This window comes from Meriones unguiculatus, chromosome 8 (assembly GCF_030254825.1).
Source record: "Meriones unguiculatus strain TT.TT164.6M chromosome 8, Bangor_MerUng_6.1, whole genome shotgun sequence".
NCBI classification, from domain to species: Eukaryota; Metazoa; Chordata; class Mammalia; order Rodentia; family Muridae; genus Meriones; species Meriones unguiculatus.
The window spans coordinates 116,579,398-116,600,893 of record NC_083356.1 but is presented as its reverse complement, the minus strand read 5'-3'; the positions used below and the strand labels follow the sequence as shown (position 1 = coordinate 116,600,893).

General features: G+C 44.0%; 1 protein-coding gene across 1 annotated transcript in view; it reads right to left on the bottom strand.

Moving 5' to 3' along the window:
* Pde11a (phosphodiesterase 11A) overlaps positions 1–21,496 on the bottom strand; it is a 324,698-nt gene that overhangs the window by 33,699 nt on the left and 269,503 nt on the right. Inside the window, exons 16-19 of the mRNA XM_060390423.1 lie at positions 16,764–16,841; positions 15,148–15,211; positions 7,522–7,596; positions 2,191–2,274 (exon numbers count right to left, since the gene is read on the bottom strand). Coding sequence (XP_060246406.1) covers positions 2,191–2,274; positions 7,522–7,596; positions 15,148–15,211; positions 16,764–16,841 — 301 coding nt within the window. The remainder of the gene's footprint in view (positions 1–2,190; positions 2,275–7,521; positions 7,597–15,147; positions 15,212–16,763; positions 16,842–21,496) is intronic.

Here is a 21,496-nt window from a genome sequence, read left to right as displayed (position 1 = left end):
CGCCTGTCCCAAACACTTCGCCTTAGGGGCCGGTGACTTTCCTCAAGATTGGTGTCTTCCCAACAGCTGCAATTCCTGCCCAATGCCTGATTCCCTTTCGTTTGCGGAGCACTATCAGTTAGTGGGAGACTGTCCTGTCCGCTGACCTGTTGGGGTGCGGGGAGTCACCATCACATACTACAGTACATACTGGAGCCTTATAAAGAATTTACAACTGAAATTGTAAAAAAAAAAAAAAAAAAAACTAGTGGTGACGAGGAACCCCCAAAGAGCAAGCTTTTCACGGCCTGTTGCCTGAGGAGACAGCAGCAGCGAGCTGTGAGCCTCAGGTTTATGAGCAGCTTTCTCCTTTAGGGTGGCTCGTGGCTTTTGAGAGACTGAAAACACAGAAGCTTTCATTAGAAGTGGACTCATGCAGCAGGGAGGCCACCAACTGAAGCAAAGGTCAAGGCTGGGAGGGACACAAATTAAACGTGCAGGTCACCTGACCCGTGCGCTCCATTTCCTGCAGGTGAAAAGACCAGGTGTCTCTAACCTCAAAGATGAGCAAGGAACACATAAGAGAACAAAACAGCAACAAAACAAAAACTACAGCACGTGCTGTGGAGCTACTTATTCCCTGAATCTTCAATTTAACCTTTTCCGTTGAATTTCAAGGAATTTCCTTTCTAACCTGAAGATTTCAGGGCACTCAGTAGCGAGGACACGCTAAGCTCCAAGAGCCGTGGGTCGGCAAGGAAACAACGAACTCTGGGTGGGGGCCACAAGCACATCCTTAGCAGCAACTGGAGTTTGAGTTTTACTTCCCAAAAGAGAAACGTGTTAAGTTGAAGATTAATTTACCCACCCCATTAATACCTGAGTGATGTTAACCCAAGGGCAGCTCAGCAAAGCCAAAGGCACCTCTCCCAGTCCCCCCCCCGGGGGGGCTCTACGTGGGAGCAGACAGGATGAAAAGAGAGTTAGGATCCCTTTCATAATATACTACATTGTTCTCAATGTTTCTTGTCCAATCTTTCATTATTAGATGATAGAATATTATAGTCATTTGTAACCATAACAATTGATTTTAGATTATTTTAAAACTATCTGACTGGTTTTTATAATATTGGACATTTAATGGATTATACGAAACAACGAGTGAATTTACTTTTATCATTTGTGGTTATTAAAATTACATTTCTGTCTTGAAGACGATATTCTAATTTGTTTGTTTTCAGGAGACTGTGACAGGTCTCGGTAGTTCCTAACGGTACTGAAAATGAAGTGGTGGCGAAGTTTGAGGCTTAATGGTTGTGAGGTCTTTAAAAACCAATCCTGCGTTCTTAATGGAGTGGCAGAGAATGAGAAACTAAAGAGGGTTTGCTTTCCCTGTGTGCATCTCACTTTGAAGTTAGGAACGTGGCTCAGGCTGATTGAGCTAGGTCGGGGGTAAAGAACTCACTGGGGTTTACAGATGAAAGCAAATGCTTAGCAGTAGAATTAAAAGCCAGCGTACACTAAACTGTTAGTGCAAACGGATGCCAGCCCTGATCCAAACTCAGAAAGTGGTACGTGAACTATTCAAAGCTGACACATGTCTCCTTGCCCCGGGCGGGTTCCGCACCAGGCAGCGAAGCAGGAACTCTTTAGTGGGCTCGTTCAGGGTTCACTGCTTGGCACCGTTAGGCTTGCTTAAAGAAGGAGGCAGATTTTGAAGATGGAAGATGCTTCCCCCACAAAGCCCAGTAGTCCAGACCCTGGGGTCAGAGCAGAAAGGCGTGTCTGATGAAACTCTGGTGTTTCACACAATATTAATAAAATTTAAAAGCAAAAAAAGATTTCCATTTAAGAAATTCAGAGTTAATCAAGGCTAATTATGTTTCTTTCTTACTAGACTTCTCCAAGCCTTTGATCCTGGGCCTTTGAACTGTTTTTTTGAAGAGACGGTTTTGACTATGACTGCATCCTTGCATTTCCTGGGCCAACACTTGAGGAATGAAGAGACAATATAAGGGCGTGTAGGTTACGTTTTAGAAATCGGTAGAGAACTGAGCTGCCTATCTTTGAAACACTAGCTCTTGAGTCAGAAATTAGAAGCAAGTTTACAGTTCATAGCCTGCGAATGTCTCCACCTTCACATTTCTGAACAAACCTTACCCATGTTCTCCTTCACCTCAGGCCCGAGACACAGACACAAGCCAGCAGTACCTGATACAAAGGCATACAGATGTTATCAATCCACTCTAATTGCAACCGAGGCAGTTCGTCTTTCCGGTTCCGGTCAAAAATAGCCTAGAATGAGGAAGCAGAAACCTTGCTTTTACTCTCCAGAGTATTTTATGGTCACTTTGTCAAACAACATTCAGATTTTACTAACAGAATATTTCACAAATATTAACCCTCACACATAGCTTTTTTTTTCAGTTATCTATAATAAAAAATAAAGTATTTTCACATGAGATAAAAAATAAAGTATTTTCTCTTATGAGATTTGTAAGTGAATTTATTTGAAATTTATGGCTTGTAACACCTTGGGGCCAAAATCTGTCTGCAGGTACAGGTAATTGTTACTAAATCAAGTCACCAGGTCATTGGGAACTGGGTACAAGTCAAAAAAGATGTCAGATTGGAAAAGATCCTTAACAGAAATTTTCTTTTCTTTTTTTTCCTTTTTTATTAAACATAGATTCTTTTCTATTTTCGATGATTTTAAAGGCTGGTGTGCTCAGTAATCATGTGTTTTTCGGTGAGGCTCTCTAGTAAGTAGGTTACTAAGTACTTGTCCTTGGATGGAGGGAGATGGCAGGCATTCATCCCCTCTTCATCCCGGCCTTAAAATTTTATGACATTAGAATGCTTGATATAACTTATGTGTATTTCTAAAAGCCAGAGCGATTTATTTCTATCGCTAAGACTTCAATCAGCTGGAATTAGAAGGTTAAAATATATTTCTTTAGTGAATAGCCAATTCAACTCAAGCAAGATCGTCTTTCCCTTGCTTCTTAACGAGTAAGGCCACGGTCTATGACGTTACCTTGTGTCGGTTGATCTGGAAGAGGGGTGCTGCCTGGTTATAATTTGTCTTATTGAAAAGCTGGGTAAGAGGTGGCACCCAGATTACGGTGGGGTCTAGAGCAGCCATGAGGGCAGGTTCAAGCCTCACCCTCAGTCCTGAGGTGTTGGAAAGCTGCTCCCTTCAGACCGATGAGCCAGAGCAGGGGTATGTGTGGTAGACAGCACTAGTTGCCAAATCTGAGAAAACCATCTCTACAGTAGGCAGTGACTGGAATTCAGAGAAGACTGTGGAGTGCGCTGGAGGAAGCCACAGCTCTTCTGGAATACATAAGCCTTGCTTCAGAAATGCTCCTTTAAAATCTTCTGTGTGTCTACACATGTGTCATTATAACAAAACACCTAGGCTGAGAGTAACTTTGTAAAGAAAAAGGTTTGTTTGGCTCATAGTTCTGGAGGCTGAAGTGCCTGCCTCTGCTGATGGCCTTCTTGCTGGAAGCCCTAAGGATCGCAGGGTATCATACGGCACGAGGCAAGGAACACATGTCTTCTGGTGCCTCTGCCCTTTATAAGCCACACTAATTTGGTCATGGTCTCCCTCTAATGAACTTATCTGGTCCTAATAAGCTCTCAAAAGCCATGCTTCTCCCCACTACAGCTAGATTAGTTCCCATGCTCTTTTTTTTTAAAATTCTTTATTAATTACACTTTATTCACTTTGTATCCCCCCTGTGGTTCCCTCCCTCCTCCCGTCCTAATCCCTCCCTTCTTCACCCTCTGCATGCATGCCCCTCCCCAAGTCCACTGATAGGGATGTCTTCCTCTCCTTCCTTCTGATCCTAGCCAATTAGGTCTCATCAGGAGTAGCTGCATTGTCTTCTTCTGTGGCATGGTAATGCTGCTTACCCGTCCGGGGGAGGTAATTAAAGAGCAGGCAATCAGTTCATGTCAGAGACAGTCCCTATTCCTATTACAATGGAACCCACTTGGATACTGAACTGTCATGGGCTACATCTGTGCAGGGGTCTTAGGTTATCTCCATGCATAGTCCTTGGTTGGAGTATCAGTCTCAGGAAAGACCCCTGTGCTCAGATTTTTTGGTTCTGTTGCTCTCCTTGTGGAGTTCTTGTCCTCTCCAGATCTTACTGTTTCCCATTTCTTTCCTAAGATTCCCTGCACTCTGCCCAAAGGTTGCCCATAAGTCTTAGCATTGATAGTCTGCAGGGCAGAGCTTTTCAGAGGTCCTCTGTGTCAGGCTCCTGACTTGTTCCTTCTTTTCTCCTTCTTCTGATGTCCAGCCTCTTTGCCTTTCTGGATAGGAACTGAGCATTTTAGCAAGAGTCCTCCCTCTTGATTAGTTTCTTTAGTACAGAAGTATGTTTATCCTATATTATATGTCTATATGAGTGAGCATGCCCTTAATACTCACATTAGGGATTAAGTTTTAGCACATGAAACTTCAGGATTCAGACCATATCCAAACCACAGTCTGATTTGTTTTCTCCATAGTTCTTTTTTCTACCTGAGTTACTTATTTAGTTTTCTGCTTCTGATGAGTATTCTATACAAATACTTTTTTAAAAAATTCAAGAAATTTCAGTATATATGTATATATATATATACACAATTATCACTACATTCAATTTTAAAATTCCTATCAATAATAACAACTCCATCTTCTTATAAATTTCCAGCCTTATGCAAGTAATGATTTATTCCCTGCATGTACAGATTTGCCTATTCTACACAATTAATTTAAACTAGAATCATATGTACTTTTGTACATGGTCTTTTAGGACAGTGGGCTTCTCCTTCTTGTCCTCCTCATCCTCATTGTCTTCCCTCTTCTCTTCCTTTTCTTTTTCTTCAACTTTTCTTTTTCTTCTTGTTCTTGTTCTTTCTTTTTCTTCTTTGACTTCTTCCTGTTCTTGTTCTTCCTTCTTTCTTCTTCTTCTTTAGAAAGGGTTTCGCTGTTCTGGAACTCACTTTGTAGACTAGGCTGGCTTCAAACTCACAGAGATCCATCTGCCTCTGCCTCCAGAGTACTGGGATTACATGTGTGTACCATCATGCCCAGAAAGACTGGCTGTTTTCATGTAGCATAATTTTAAAGATATATCCAGGTAGCATGTCTCAACACTCATAATTTCCATATTATATTTCTGCATAGAGGTTTATGATATTTTGTTTATTAACTCATCAGTTGATGGACATTTGGTGGGCAGCTATTTTCACTTTTTGGCTTCTATGAGTAATGCTAGGGAACAGTTGTGTGCAAGTCTTTGTATGGGTGTGTGTTCTGTTTTCTTTGGGGATAAACCTGTGAATTCCTGGGTTGTATGGTAACTCCGTGTTGAACTTTTTACATTAAACTTTAGTTTCTAAATTGCTGACAATGAAGCCATGACACATGTGTGGAGGTAGAAGACAACTCTTGGGAGCTGGTTCTCTCCTTTCACCGTGGGGCCTGGGAATCCACCGAGGTTCAGGCTTGCGCCATCTTGCGGGGCCCTATGTCTAACTTTTTGAGTACTGCAGGCTGGTTTTCGAAGTAGCTACACTAGTTTACATTCCTTCCCCCCATCTCACGAAGTCCCAGCTGCTCTGAAAATGTCAGTGTTTGTATTGTCTGGGAAGGAAGGGGTACCTCACTGCAGTTTCCATTTGCATTTTCCTGATGTTTAAAGATTCTAACCATCTTCTTTGTATGCTTATCGGCTGTGTGTTTGTTCACGGGCATGCTCATAAGTGATTCGCTAATGTGTTTGTTCGTGAGTATTCCCCACGAGCTGATAAGGCCCTAGGGTCCTTGAGCACAGTGAAGATGGTGTTCCCGCATTTCTGGATACACAGTGTTAAGCTTCGTGCTTGGCCCACACTGCTGCTCAAGCCCATTTTACCAACCAGCCCTCGCTTCTAACATGGCCTCTCTGACTGTGGTCCAGCCGGCTTCAGCTCATTCTCAGAAAGTTACCGCGATAATCTCTGAATTACGCATCCTTTGGGTGATTCAAAAAAAAAAAAAAAAAAAATCAAAGAATAGGGAGGTAAGCCAGGTCAGTTCTGGGTGAACTATAGACATTCCTGAAGATCAGTCAGTTAGGGCAAGTTTTGCCTCAGAAGCCAGACTTCTCCTGAGGCGACAGCTACATTAAATAGCCTTTTGTGAGGAGACAGTAGCATTTTTAGCTGTATATCCACCATGAAATTAATTTCATTTATGTCTTCAGAGAAGGCCTGAGCTGAGCCTACAGATAAAGGCTCCTCAGTCCGGACCCACAACAACTGCCCGCTCCTGACACAGGCAATTTACCCTCCCCGCCTAACTAAATGAGCTGTGTTGCTGCACTGTAAGCCCTTCAGAGAGCACCTCAGAATCAGCTTTTAGGGGGAGCAAAAAGCTTTTATTTTAACATAGATATGTAGCCTGGAGAAATGTGGCTTATAGGTTTTACAAATAAACTACACATGTTCTAAGCTAATAATTTTCTTTTCCAAACCGAGTTTGGTATGAGCATCAGAAAGGGTAAAGGGTGTGCGGATCACTGCATAAACCCATAGTGCTTTGAGAACTAAGATGGCTGGTGTGAGTTTCAACCTGTGCGGTCCTCCAGCCTTTTATAGGTAAGCAACTGACAGGATAGTCAACCTCAGAAGGCTGCTGGCTGACGATTCCGTCGAGCGAAGCTGTTCAAGGTAGGCAAGGGCCCTGCTACCTCCTCTGGGGTTTGACTATCAGAAAGTGGGGTGTGTAGAAACTCTAAGATCTTACTGATACTCCGAATGTTCAAGACCGGGTGGACTGGAATCCTGAAAAAGAGGCATTCCTGACGACCGATACACACCGTGTGCGTCATTAAACCTGCTGTGTGCTACCTGGCTAGGCTTTAAGATACTTTGTCCCTTCTTGGAGTGACCAGGGAAGGAAGATGCTTTAGCTCACTGGGAGTAAAGTGGCTGGCCCCTCCATGAAGGTGGTGACCAAGGCTTCTTTACCTTGAACGAGGAGACAGCAGCATTCCCGGGTTGCCATCAGCTTTCTCAAATATGAACTATGTGAGGGAATCCAACACAAAGAGCATTGCCAACGACCAGACCCTCGATCCCCACATTTCAGTTTGCAAACAAATGGTCTGTAATGGTTTGCTTTGGGGAGTCTAAAAGTTTGGGACTGAAAAATAAAACCCAGCTATCTCTTCTAGGCTGGACAGCTTGACTTTAATTTTCTGGTGTTATTTCTGTTCCAGAGTGGGCATGCATGAAATGCCAGCACTGGCTCTGAGGTGGTTAAGCTCTACCCTGTAGACCCTCCCGTGGGTTTTCATGTTTGTCCCACTGTGGGTTCTCAGGAAATGCTTGTTAAGTGTTCAGCAGTTTCAGAAACCTGGGAGCATGCTGGTTTGCATTCCCCGTTAGTTTCAAGCTGTCAGGAGTCTGCCAACCCCCTTCTCAGCCTTCCCCGTTTCGAGGTGTGGTTTACCTCTGAAAATGCCATTCAAAAGGGTGATAGTAAAAGGACAAGCTTACAGAGGGAGTGAGCTTGAGTTCCGACCTCTCCCGGTCTCCTTGTTCAAAGAACTCACTGGTTACAAGTTCAGCCACCTGAAACAGAAGCGGTTTGATTTATTTGTAGCAGTGGACACTATGAGATGCGAAGCAAAGTTGTTATTTCTGGCTCCTGTGCATGGTGGTTATCTTAATTTGAAGAGTGTGGTCTTTAGGCTGCCTGGGCCTGGTACTGAAAGCGCTAGGTTATGGCAGGTCCCAGTTGGTATTCGCTCAATTTTCTGCTTTCCTTGGCATATAAGCACTGCAAGCTAATTGACAGAACCACCACATCTCTGTTATACCCACAATGCAATGGTTGCTCCATGCCTAGCCATAGGCACCTGCCTTTTCTTCCCCTTCACCCATGAGCATGGAAGATCCATAATCACACTAAACAGGCCGTTTTCTATTCCCTCAGTTTGTGGTTCTCATAACCATTTTCGGAAAGAAAATTGATAGAACAGATAAATGCTGAGCGGATATTTCCAACGACACCAAGGTATGCAGCTAGCAAATCTCTGAGTGAACCAACTGGGACTGTAGCCTATTGGAAGGCTTAGGAGAAAAAGTTCTAGACAGTTGACAGCAAGAAAGCCTGGATTGCCAAACTGTTTTTCTCCACTTGATGCTCTTACAGAAGAGGAGAATTTCACACCCTACAAACGTAAGATGGTTTAATTTGGTCAGGTACACGGAATCAAGATAATTTTTCTGAGTCAGGCCTGGTGTCACAGGTCCATAATCATAGCTACTCAGGATTCTTGGGCAAGGTCTGCCTGGTCGTAGAGTGAGTTCAGTACGGAATTTAGAGAGAACATGTCTCCAACAGTGAAGAGAGGCCTGAGGATATAGCTCTGTGACAGTGTGTTTAATGCGTATAAGGCTTCCCTGCACACACACACACACACACACACACACACACACACACACTCACACACACAAAGGTAGTTTATTTATATGTATTTAAAGAGGTGGATTACAAAATTTAAAGACAACATCAAACTTACACACACATACACGCACGCACACGCACACACACATACACACACACACACACACACACAATAAAGGTGAGAGTAGCAATATGCAATATTAAAAACTCAGATACCCAGTAAGGTCAGACTTCTAACACTTTTGATAACAAGTGTGGGTTCTGTTCAAGAGTTCAGTTGCACAGCGCCCCCTGAAGTTGGAGGTTCTGGGGCCTGGGCCACATCTCCAGCCTTGGCCTCTACTTCTCATTTCCACACTCTGGGCTCCTTTTCCCTTTCGCTTTGCTTTTAAAGAAGAAACAGTCCTGTAGCCTCACCAGCCAGGCTCCAGGGCCCCCTCTCAGCTGCCTCTGCAGCTGTGCCTTTCACATTAATGTAAGTGTGCACGGGGCACCCCAGGCAGGAATCCTGTGTTCTCCCTGGAAAGTAAAGACACTAATGGGGACCCCTCTCTTCCTCTCCTATGCCCATCCCCTCTGCTCTGTTCACAGTTTAACCAGAACCCCTGTTTTATTTGTACTTAAAAGCCCCATCAGGACCATTAAATGGCTCCTGATTGGAGTTTCCATTAAAGAGTTTCCTGTCCTGCTAATCAGGACATTGGGTGTGTATGTATGTGTGTATGTGTGTGTCCCTGAGGAAACCCCCATACTTAAAGTCATGTTCCTGAGGGAGGATGAGAGGAATAACCCCAGTTAAGACACATTCTGAAAGGATTTTTAAAAATAAAATCAACATCTAGGAAGTTGGCACTGCATCTACTTAGTGTCTGAAGGATGACTCACACCCATCATCTGGGCACTTGAGAAGCTGGGGCAGGAGGATTGTCATGATTTGAAGGCCAGCCTGAGCTACAGTATAAGATTCTATCTCAAAATACGTTTTCAAGGGCTGGAGAGAGGGCTCAGTGATTAAAACCCCACCACCCACATGATGGCTGACCACTGCCTGCAGCTCCCATTTAGGGGAATTCAAAGCCCTCTTCTGGCCTCGTCAAGCACCATGCACTCACATGGTGCACAGATACACAAGTAGAGAAAACATCCACACACATAAAAATTAATTAAAAACACGATATATGCATACATTCATATAAATATACACATAAATGCATAAATTTGCATTTTAACTTTAAGTGTGTGTATGTGTGCATTTATGATTGCATGTTGTCTTCGATGAAACACCATGACCAAAGAGCAAGCTGGGGAGGAAAGGGTTTATTCAGCTCACACGCCCACAGCACTGTCCATCATCAAAGGAAGTCAGGACGTGAACCCAAACAGGGCAGGATCCTGGAGGCACTTGCTGATGCAGAGGCCATGGAGGGTGCTGCTTGCTGCTTTGACCATCACGGCTCGCTCAGCCTCCTTCCTCGTAGAACTCAGGACCATCACTCCCGGGTGGTGCCACCCAGTGGGCTGGGCCCTCCCTGTCAATCACTAATTAGGAAGATGTCTTACAGGTGGCGCTTATGGAGGCACTTCTCAGTCGAGGCTCCCTCTCTTCAGATGACTCCAGTTTGTGTGTCGAGCTGACAGAAGATTAGCCAGCACACCTGTGTTGGCACATGTGGCTATGGGGGTGTGTGTGCACAAGAACATACGGAGGCCAGTAGCTGATAGCCAGTGTTTTCTGTGGTTGTTCTCTACTCTGTTGAGGCAGCGCCTCTTGCTGCGCCCACAGCTTGGCAGCTCTGGCTGGTCTAGTCAGCCATCTTGCTCCGAGGACCCGCTGTCTCCATGTGCTGGGATGGCAGGTGGCCAGCACTCCTGCCCAGCTTTTACACAGATCCTGAGGGTTTGAACTTTGGGAGTCACAGCAAGGGCTCTGTGCACTGAGGCATCTCCTCAACCCTCACATTGGTGTTTTTAAAAGGAAGTTCGATTGTTTGGTTCAAATGTTTCCTAAAATCAAGAAGTGAACATAGTTTTAACAATATCTTCATCTACTCAGTTTGGAGACAAGCATGGATGAGATTTCCAGCTTGGATGTGTGGTTAGATTTCTGATGGAAACATTTGCAGGACATGGGTTTGCGTTTTATTCTCCTGAGTTATGATGTTTCTTGGCAGAACTACACCCCTCAGAAATGAAATGTTTACACTGGTGACTGAGAAGAATAACTGCCTACATGTCCCGGGTTGATCTAAAATATCATTCACAGATTGCTCCCGTCCCGCCACTGCCTTGCCCAGGTGCATGTTGTTTAATTAAACACACACACACACATCTTTTATTTATTCTTTCACAGTTTTATAATGTAACAATGTGTCTTGCTCATTTCCATCCCCACCTCCCCTCTCCATTCTAACCCCACTTCAGGCCTCCCAGCATGTCTCGTTCCCTCTCTCCTTCTGTAACCCCCGGAGTCCTGTCAGCGCTGCCCTGATGGAATGTTGTCTGATTTTGTTGGCTTGCCCTTGTGTGTGTGACTATAGCCGCAGCAAGGTCCTGGAGCGCTCCTTCCCACCCTCCAGCTCTTCCAGCCTTTCCTCCCCTTCTTCCCTGAGCCTGGCGGGGCTGGTGACATGGCGGTCCCAGTGAGGGCTGAGTGCTCACAGTCTCAGCCCCTTCACCAGTTACGTTGCCACCTTTATTCTCGATGTGCGGCATTTCACTGGGGTCGCTGAAGGCCCGGCACCTCTCTCCCCCTCCCTCTCCATCACCACTGTAGGTGCTACCCTAGCACTGCACTTTCCCAGATACCCAGGAGAGCCACCCGCCTCTGTGCAGCCTGTTCTCTAAGTCTGCCTGACCATAGGACGGGCGGAGATGTCAGGCGGTCGTCAGCAACAAGATTCTTTATGTGACATCTGGTGACTGCTAATGTGTCACAATGAAACTGGCAACAGCTCAAATGGAGAACTGTCCTGAGTACACCGGACTGTGGTTTGAGGGGGACAAACCCCTGTTTGTGTCAAGGAACTGAAATTTAGAATGAATTTGTTCTTGTAGCAAAGCCCAGCTAACCTTGACATAGGAGAGAACTGATATTAAAGCAAAGTGCTAATAGTTAAAGAGACAAAAAAAAAAAAAAAAGTATCAGACAGGTATCAGACAGATAGGAGGCTGAGTTATCACTGAAAGAGAGAAAACACTCTTCCTAAGGAATGTATAATTTTAGGAAGAGACTGGAAAACAAAATGCTAATAGCATGCAGTAATTGCTGCGGACCACTTCCCCAGGCATTCTAGAAGTGAGCTCAGAAAGGATCAGCAGCAGGTTTATAATGAGGGATGAAAGGGAACAGAAATATCCAGTCTTGTCGGAATGAAGATGAAGCTGCTTCTTAATTCCAAACTGGAAATATTAAAACCAAGGTATATGTTAGATGAAAATATTAATACTCAGCTTTGAATTAAAAATCTGACTAATGGCATGGCCAGTATTCTTATGAAGAATTGGGTGACTTCTAAGCACCTTTCCCTGGTGAGCCATCTTAGTGGCCCAGCAAACTTTTTTAAATGGAAAAAATAGCTCAGAGAACATCTTAACTACATAGTTGTCTCCTGAAAGCCATGAGGCTCAGGTCCTCAAGTACAGACACAAAAGAGAAACAGATTTACTATGTTTGTCTATTGCTGAATGTCAGGAGGCAAAAAGAATCTAAGATGTTTATATAGAGGAGAATCATGTTTTTGTTTTGTTTTGTTTTCGTTAAATATTTAAGAGTACTTTAGTGCTTAAACTGTAAGTCTGTGACTATAAAACCAGCTTTCAACCTTCTTCATGTGAGAAGTAGCTGAGAAAGCTGTTTAACCTTCAGAGGATGCCAGGGGACAAAGCAGAAAAGAACCATTTTCCTAGGGGAGCTAAAAGGTCCTGTAAGGAAAGCCAAGAGGGGGGAGCACCCTGCCGGGGAGCCGGGCCCGCTGCTGGTGGAGGCTTCACGGTGCCTGCCTAGACAACTTGGACTCTTCATGGAGCATTGGTTGTAGATGTCTTTTATCTCTTTCCTTGCTGAACAGGAGGCTGCGGTGGCATTCTGTGTGTGGAGGTGACAGTCTGGGGCACCCGTAAGTCCTTAAAAGTATATCCAGACCTGTTATAAGGATGGCGGCTACCACCTGGACATCTTAGACTGTGTGCCTGATGTCCTGACTGATGTCGTTTTGTCTTCCCTGGGGAGAGTATGCTTTTCTGCAAGGACAATGAATGGCAGTTGAAGGGTAAACTGTGCTGGATCTGTCCTCACAGACTCTCTGACTTTCTACTTGCTGGGCACAGGCATGGATTGTACTTCTTGGAGAAACAGGGTCCTGTGACAAGTCTGGACCCATTGAAGGTATTAATTTTTACCGTCAGACACTCCATGCTCCATCAGCCCAGCCCAGGATGAGAGCAGAGGTGCCGGCCACTGTGAGCTCAGCCGAACAGAAAGTTGTAAACTCGCTTAAAACATGAGACTTTTGTTGTTGTAACTTCATTGCCTGGCTCTTGAGCGTGAGCTTTGCAAATGATACCACCACGTCACAAAGTCAAAAGGTTAGACCTGTTTAATCCATGCTGTTTAAAAATGCAGATGGTTTGAGCCTGTGGAGAAAAGTGCGGCCCTTTAGGAACGAGGGCTTGGCCCCCATCTGCTGGGGTCTGTTTTGTTTTAAGTTTTTCAGCTTATAAGACTTCTGTTCTTGTGCTCCTCTCACCGTTTCCTACAGTTCCTCTTGCGTCCTATGAACCTGTGCCTTCCTTCATTCTCTCAGCAACCCAAGGAATCATGAGCCACACCCCGCAGTCTCTTCACCAGAACAAGTTCTGAATCCAAACACGAAGGCTATATCTAGTATGGGCTTGGACATTTTGGCTAGTGTTTTTTTATTTTGTTGTTGTTGTTGTTGCTGCTGTTGTTTGTTTGTTTTAATTCACACTCCTGCCTCAGGAACTGTTGTCTTCTGTGGGTGACTGTCATCAATGACAGTTTCTTCTGAGGTAGGTGGCTCTTCACAGACTTCCTGGTCTGTGTCAACTCTTGCTGTGTCCGCCAGGATACCCATGATCCCAGGAAGCCAAGAAGGAGAAGAACACATCTATTTTTTTTTTTTTAATTCACCAGCTGCTATTGACGTAGACTTGGGCTACTTATCCTTTCTAAGCCCCATCCTTCCTGTTTGTGAAGTCAATGTAATAACCAAATTAATTTCCTAAAACTCCGAACTGTTGCTAAGATAACAGGAAGTTACTCTTGCATAGATCTTGGGGCCAGCAGTCCTGCATCAGGGCAATGGGCAGAAGCCAGGGATCGGTGGAAGGCTCCTTTGAAGGCTCCCTCTGTCCTTTGCCTCTTTCCAGAGTTTGCAAGCTGCCAGCACTCCTCAATTTGTAGGCGCTGTCATTTCAGTATCTGCCTGACTCTCACATTGCCTTCTCTTCTGAGTTCTGAGCTCTCCCTGATCTTTTACAAGGATGTTTGTGACTGGAGCTGGGACTCACCCAGATCATCCAGGCTCTTCCTCAGCAAATCCTTACTTAATCTAATCTTACTTTTCCTCTCAAGTAAAGGTCATATTCTTTTGGGATCATGACTTGATATCTTTGTGTGGTGATTATTCAGCCTACTGTGGTAACTACCTACCATAAAGGTTTAAAAAAACGAAAAAATCCAGGAGTGGTGGTGCATGCCTTTAACCCCAGCACTTGGGGAGGCAGAGGCAGGTGGATCAATGTGAGTTCGAGGCCAGCCAAGTGAGTCCAGGACAGCCAAGGCTACACAGAGAAACCCTGACTTGAAACCTCCCCCCACAAACCAACAAACAAACCAACAAAAACAAAGAAAGCCAACCAAAAAACATATTAAATAAAGCAACATACACAAACCAGTCATTCATTGATATATGAATATATCTTATTTCCCCAAATTGTTATTTTAAGATCCCAAGTTTCTGTTTTAAAACCCACAATCCACAAAACAGGTGTCTCGTAAAGCTTCGTGAGATTGCTGCTAGCTATTTCCTCACTCAGGAGGCTGAGGCAGGAGTATTGCTTTGAGAGCAACTTAGAGACAATGAAGTTACCCTGCCTGAAGTTACCCTCAAGAAAAAGAGATTAAGTTAAAGAGGGAAAGAAAATCTAAAGAGCCATTAACCTCTCAGTAATCGAGGATCTTGAGTTAGGGAACTGTTTTATTCAAAACTGCTGCTGCTTAAAAATAATGCTCAGTTGCATTGAAAAACTATAAAAACACTATTAGCCGTGATAAAAATTAAATGGGACACTGCACACATTGGCAATAGAGCCCTCTGATACTTAACTAATACCTGCAAACAAAAACAGAATATCTCTTTTCCTGTTTTCTTTTTCATAAATGATAAACATTATCTTGTGCTAAAACACGGTTATTCACTCAAAAACAGTATTGTGAACTGTTAGGCTTAAGGAATCGTCTAAGTGTCATTCAGATTTAGCACATTAGAAAAATCTCGAAGCCAGAAACAGCACTGTTCAGTGGGAGCACAAGAAAGAGAGGCTGTGGGGTAAGCCGGCCTTGCGACTTAGCAGCCTGTGGCTCCGTGCCAGGCCAGTACCTATGCAAAGACCCTGCTCTCAGTGAGAGAAGCCGTGCTCAGTGCCCCCTCCAGCCCCTCCTCTGCCGAGCTGTGCCATTAATCACCACTTGCCTGTCTGGAGATCTCCCACGGTTTGGTCACGGCTCCAAGGTCACAGGCTGTCATTAACATTGATCTGAAAAACAGCACCGAACAAACAGCCTGAACAATCTTCTGTAGCATTCCTAAAGAAACTCACCCCAGCTCCATAAATAAATGAGAAGGAGCCAGGGCCAGCCTACATCTTTCCTCAACAAGGGGCCACGCTGTTAAAAGTCCCCTTGTCCTGCTTCTCCATCATGCAGTCGCTGCTGCCTTGAAGACAAAGGCTCTCACAGCCTCTGGTTGCCCTTTTGGTTTTGTCTGCAGCAAATCCAGGAAAGCAGGACCTTCCTCTCCGTACACCTGAGTCTAGCAGGCTCTGGTTAAAATAAAGTGCAGTGAGGGTTTCCCCTTTTTAACTACAAGCAAAGGGATCAATATATAACACTGTGTGGCCGATGAACCTGCTTACTGACAGCGCCGATGACAAAGGACAGAAACCCACACCAAAGAGGTGAGGTGCCTGTTGTGGAGGGAGCTCTTTTGCCTTCACAGCTCCACACAGCCAAGCTTTACCAAAGGGAGCCACACTGTGTCACCTGGGTTACCCCCTGGTGGGCACCATGTTTCATACACATTTGGAAAAAGGTGCACAGTTATAGCTTTCCTTAATCTGTGTGTGCATAAAACACAGGTACAACGTGAACCAAGATTTAACTGGGATTTATGCTGAGCCACGGAACACTGAAAATAGCTCAAGTCATTGCTAGAGTATTATCAGATGTGGTGGTGGTGGGGTCTATCTTTTGTCTCCAGTCTGCTGTTTTTCAACTAACACCGGGAGTACACCATGAAGAGTGATTAGAACAGGACTGGAGCCTGGAGTGCCCTGGCTGACTGCTTTCGGAAGAAAGGGTGCATTGTGAGAGGTCAGAGGGCTGTCCTGCTGTCAGCGAGCGTTTTAAACCCTGCTGGCTTAGAGTCTTGGAAACAAGTCTGCTGCCCAGATGGCAGAGCAGGATTGAAGTGGGCAGAGTCCCAGCTAACAACGGGTCATTCACAGCGAGCCGGGCAGCACCAGCATCGGCCACCCCGGACTAGAGCATCATTTAAGACGCAGTTCCAAACACCCCTATGCTAAGCTCTGTGAAAAGGGAGACAACTCGGTCTATTGTTGTGTTCTGGTTCTCTGTAGGGAGCAGCTCGCGGTGCTCCCTTTCCCCCTGCTTCTGGACTAAGAGCTTTCCTAACTGACGGACTAACTGCTGGCTGACAGAACCCTCACTGTGGCCACAGCCGTGGATGCTGTCATTCTCATTTACAGACAAGAGCACAGGGAGATTAGGTAACGGTCTCAAGGTGAATAAAGGGTTCCGTGTTTATTACAAACCTACCAGACTCCTCAACACACTCCAAGGATTCTCACTTAGGTTCTGTGTATGGGAGGGAGCATGGCTATAGGTACCACACCGTGGTGTTTCTTGCATAGAAAATAATCTCTGTGAGGTTGCTGACTCAGGCCATGCTTTGGATAATTGCTTAGGTTATATTCAATTGATAAGTTAAAACTTTTCAGATGCACACAGAGAGGGTGTGGCTAAATGCCCAGTAATGGAAAACCCACACAAACGCAGGCTTTTTCTCACCGAAACACGTCACGGTGGCTTTTGATGCTCCAGTCACAGTCTCCTTTACTGACAAGCTCGAAGAACTCAGTTCTCCTCCTACAGGAAAATCAAATAAAGAAAGGAGGGGGAAACCTGGAATGAAATTTCTAGTCTGTGGAGTGACATAAACACATTTGTGGGGAAAATGTAAGACCACCTGAACCCAGTAACTTAATATTTGAAATCACGAGGCTAAAGTAGTATCAAAATAAATCACTTAAAAACGTTGAGACGTCAAGAGAAAGCTGAAATAATTTCTAAATTTATTTACAACAAAGGACATTATAGAGCCACGAAACGGAAAACAACGTGGTCAGGACTGTGTGTTGTAAAGCCTCTATGACACTGAAAGTCAGAGGAGGGACGCAAGGACAGACAGAAAGCAGGCACGACTTCAGAATGTTTTTTCATCACCCAACATGGGATATTCAAGACAAGATAAACTCGCTGGCAGTAAATTCAAGATAAAGATTTGTTTCCCAGCTCAGAAAATAACAATTTTACCGTCTCGGTGATTTAATTCATGGGCTATCAGAGGATTGGAAAGTGGCTGTGTCAAAACTGTAGTTCATTCATCTACATTCTGTGCCCCTATAGGGAGTTACTAAAGCCTCTGAGCCTCCATTTCCCAAGACACACTTTGGGTATTTCATTTGCTAACTCATGAACTCACTGGGGGGATTAAATAAGATGGATGCCATGTGTAAGCAAATGGCATAATGCCTAAATATTTTAAGTTATACACACCTCCCCACCACACAGACACACACAGATACCCCCCCCATACACACACGCATGCTCAGGAGTGCACACACAAACCATGCCTTTGCCTATACATCTCCACATGGATGGAATAGACAGAGGAAATACATCTTAAAAATGTAATTCATTCCTGGTTTTGAAATATTATACAACTTATTTTTGTCACAAAAAAGAGAAAACAAAGTATGGACATCATGAGGATTTTAAGAGTCATCTCCCAAGTTTTCACTCTTGGTATTTAGCAATGAGAGTACTTTAAAGATCCTGACAAATCTCTTCCCAAAGTGTATTGCACAACACACCTCTCTTAGGAATTTCTCATCAACAAATTCCCTGGTTCAAGCAATGCTGGCTGCTCTCTCGCATACAACGCTTACATCAGCCATTTGAAGATTCAGAGAAATAATAAAGTGGAAAAGCTTGCTTGAACTTATTTAACTGTAAAATTCCATACAGTGCTAATGTTTTTAAGAAATGTGCTCTCGGAAATAGCGTCAGAATGCACCAATCATGATGGCAACAATCAGAACACAATCTTGGAAACTTAGTGATGACCTATGGAGGTTTGTGTAGAGAAATTTTAATCCAGCAACATGGCTACTCTGGCAAGGGATCACATTCAAAGACCTTTCAGGTCTTTGTGATCTGCCTGCAATGATACACCTTTAATCCCTCTGGCTGGAATACAGATAGGCCCTTAGTACACACCTTTAATCCCAAACAGTGAAGGTAAGTTTAGTTTGTAGAAAGAAACAGCCATGTTTGAAAGTAATGTCTTACTGAGAGGCAGACAAAGTGACAAATCAGAGGAAGAACTGAAAAAATAGGATATGTCCAACTCTCATGAGAAGAGAGAAGATGACTTAAGCGACAGCAGTGAAGAGGGAGAGAGAGGAGACAGTTTTATCAGGAGAGTTTTACAGAGAGAGGTTGAAGAGAGAATGAGCCAGAGAATGAGAAGGAGCCAGAATATTAGAACAGATTGCTAGAGTTAGTTTGAGGCCAAGCGGAGCAATTCAATCAGAAGCTCAGAGAAGCCAGTTTGAATCAGTCAGCTAGGAGAGGAATTTGAGTCATAACAGCTGAACTGAACCAGCCAATCTGAGTTCAGAAAGAACAAGAGAGGGTGAGCTTATTCAGCAGTAAGTCTTAGAGGCTGAAAACATTCTAGGTCCAGATTAGATTGTACAGAGGCTAGAAGCTTCCAGTACTAGGCCTAGGTTAGCTGATGGGGACAGTAAGCCTCCTAGCCCATAATTACATCAGGTGAATAAAAGTTATTTTTACCTAAGTGACATAGACTGATATTGAGAACCAGCTCCCCTATGCCTTGCCTGGGATTCTCAGACCAAGTTTGGGTTCCTTGCCAACTGGTGAGAGACCGTTGGCTTGGTTCTCGGTACCCACAAACCCACCATGATGGAACAAAATAGAACCCTGAAGCCCAGTCATTGGTGGACCTACATACCAGACAACCAGCAATGAACTTTCTGCCTGTGTGATGGCTGTCTCCTAAGCATCTTCACAGGTTTCCTTAGAATTCTTCCTTACAAGTGATACAGAATATTATACATTTTAAAGCATCATATAATAATGCAAATAAAGTATATGTATTCTTTGGCCACTTGCTGTTCAGTGTTGAATGCTGAGTGAATTAGCCACGGTGTAGCTACAATTCTAAGCCGTGCCACCTCACTGGTTATGGTGCTGCCAGGAGTACCCATTTCCTGATGATGATTAGTTCCAATATTTTTGCTAATCTCTATGATGCTTCTATGAACGACCTGCATCTATTCTGTGCATTATTTGGTTCTGTGCATATGCTGTTTTCTTGTATATGTAAAATTGCTGAATCACAGAATGAGTTCTGTGTTTGTGGGTTTTTTTTTTTTTCTTTTTACTTTTTGAGATAGGGTCTCAGGCACCCAACTCAACATGCAACTGAGGATGACCCTGAACTTTTGATCCTCTGTCTCTATTTTTCAGTGCTGGGATTTTAGGTATGCACCACCACAACTGGCTGTGTTTGAAATTCCATTCCAGTTATAGACCATGGGAATGGCTTTGAACATTTGAGAGAAATCTGCTGCAATTCTCTCATTTTTCAGCTGAGAAAATTCAAGAGGAAGGAAAGTGAAGTTATTTTTCCCAAAGTCCTGGAGCAGTTATGCACAAAATAGTTCTAAGTTCTCAGTGTCCTGTCTCTGCTGTCCGGGACGACTCTATGAACAGTGTGTAGCAGGGTCGGGTGGAGCAGGTATCCCTTTGTGTGGTGAGTTTGTTTGGTCTCAGCTGCCAACCTCCATGAGAGATGACAAGATCAAACTGCTGCTGTGTCTAGGCTGCACCAATCCTGACAGAAGTTTCCATCAGCAACAGGACGGAGGAGGGAGGACTTCAAAGAGGGCTGCGGTTGGCCTATGCCAGAGTGGTCCACAGAGGCAAGTGCCGTGTTTCTGCCATTTCTTTGTGACAACCATAACAAAGCAGCATAGGAAATTCACAGTGTGTTTGGGGATAAGCTCAGTTTTCCCGTATAGCTGATCCTTTCAGCATTGATAGGCCTCTGTTCCTACAAATGATACAGTCAGCGTCAGGCAGGGAATTGCTTGACAGAGGAGCATTTCCAGGAACAAGAGGCTGCTAAAATGAATATTTAAAAACCCACAAAACTATATAATACCCTTGGATCCAGACTTCTTTGTCATGGGGAACTATGCCATTAGCTTCTCAGGCAGATCACTGGTAACCTTGGCTTTCAAGGACAATGCCAAGGGCCCCGCTAGTGAAAAGCAACTTACTGGAAAATTTCATTTATAATCAGATATGTTTTATTAGGTTTTTATTCTGCTCTGCTGACATATGTGCCACTCAAAAAATAGCAGCCTTTATAAAAAGCATCATTTGAACAGAACTACTAGAATTACCCTCAAAAATAACTCCAAAGATTGGTTATCCAGCACCTGTCACTGCACTGAAAACCTTCCTGGCTTGTGGCATATCCTCAAGGCATCTTTTATTTACAAAATGAGAAATCACCATTTAATCATCATGTTAATTAGGATTTTTTTGGTAAATTTATATATTTACAAAATATATAACATGTACAATATACACACATGTAATATTCAGTCAGTACCTTTGAATCTTCTGAAAGTCTATGAGCATTAGAAAGTTTCATTGCTTCAGTGACAGGTGTCATTATGTGCTCCTTACAGTGCCAGCTCGGGCGTCACCAGGTCATGAAGGTGGGCATGAGTGGGCTGGGAGGGACATACAGGGCAAGACGGTACCTGTCCTTACAGTGTCCTTACAGGAAACCTATTTGTCTACAGTTCATTTTGACTGCAGGTCCTTGTGCTGGGGAGACGGCTTAGTGGTTAAGAGTACTTGCGGCTCAGTCACCCACATAACAAGCCCGGTGTCCCACAAATGCCTATAACTACAGCTCCAAGAGATAAGGCACCCTCTTCTGGCTCTGCCCATTCACAGAGCAGCTGCGCACATCCTTGCTTATAGACATACCATCTGCACAGAGCACACACATCATATACATATCAACCAACCAACCAATCAATCAATCAATCAATCAATACATTTTAAACAAAATAGATTATTTAAAATGTAGATCCTGAAAAGATTTCTGGATTTTGGCAGAAAATTTCTGGAAAGGGAACTAGAAAAGCAAAATGCAGGTGACAATTTCAATGATTCTGACTAAAGGAAAAAAAAATCTGCTTATTTTATTGCTTTATTTTTGAGTCAGGAGCCTCACTCTGTAGTCCACACTGGCCTCAGAAGTGAGATCATCGGGCGCTAGCCTTCCGGGGTGACAGGTGTGCGCCACCACACCTCAGGTATGCTTAATTGTAAGTGAATTTTCTCTTTGGTTTAAACAAGCACTGGGCAGCCAAGATCCCAAAAGAGATCTCACATGGTACTGTGGTGTT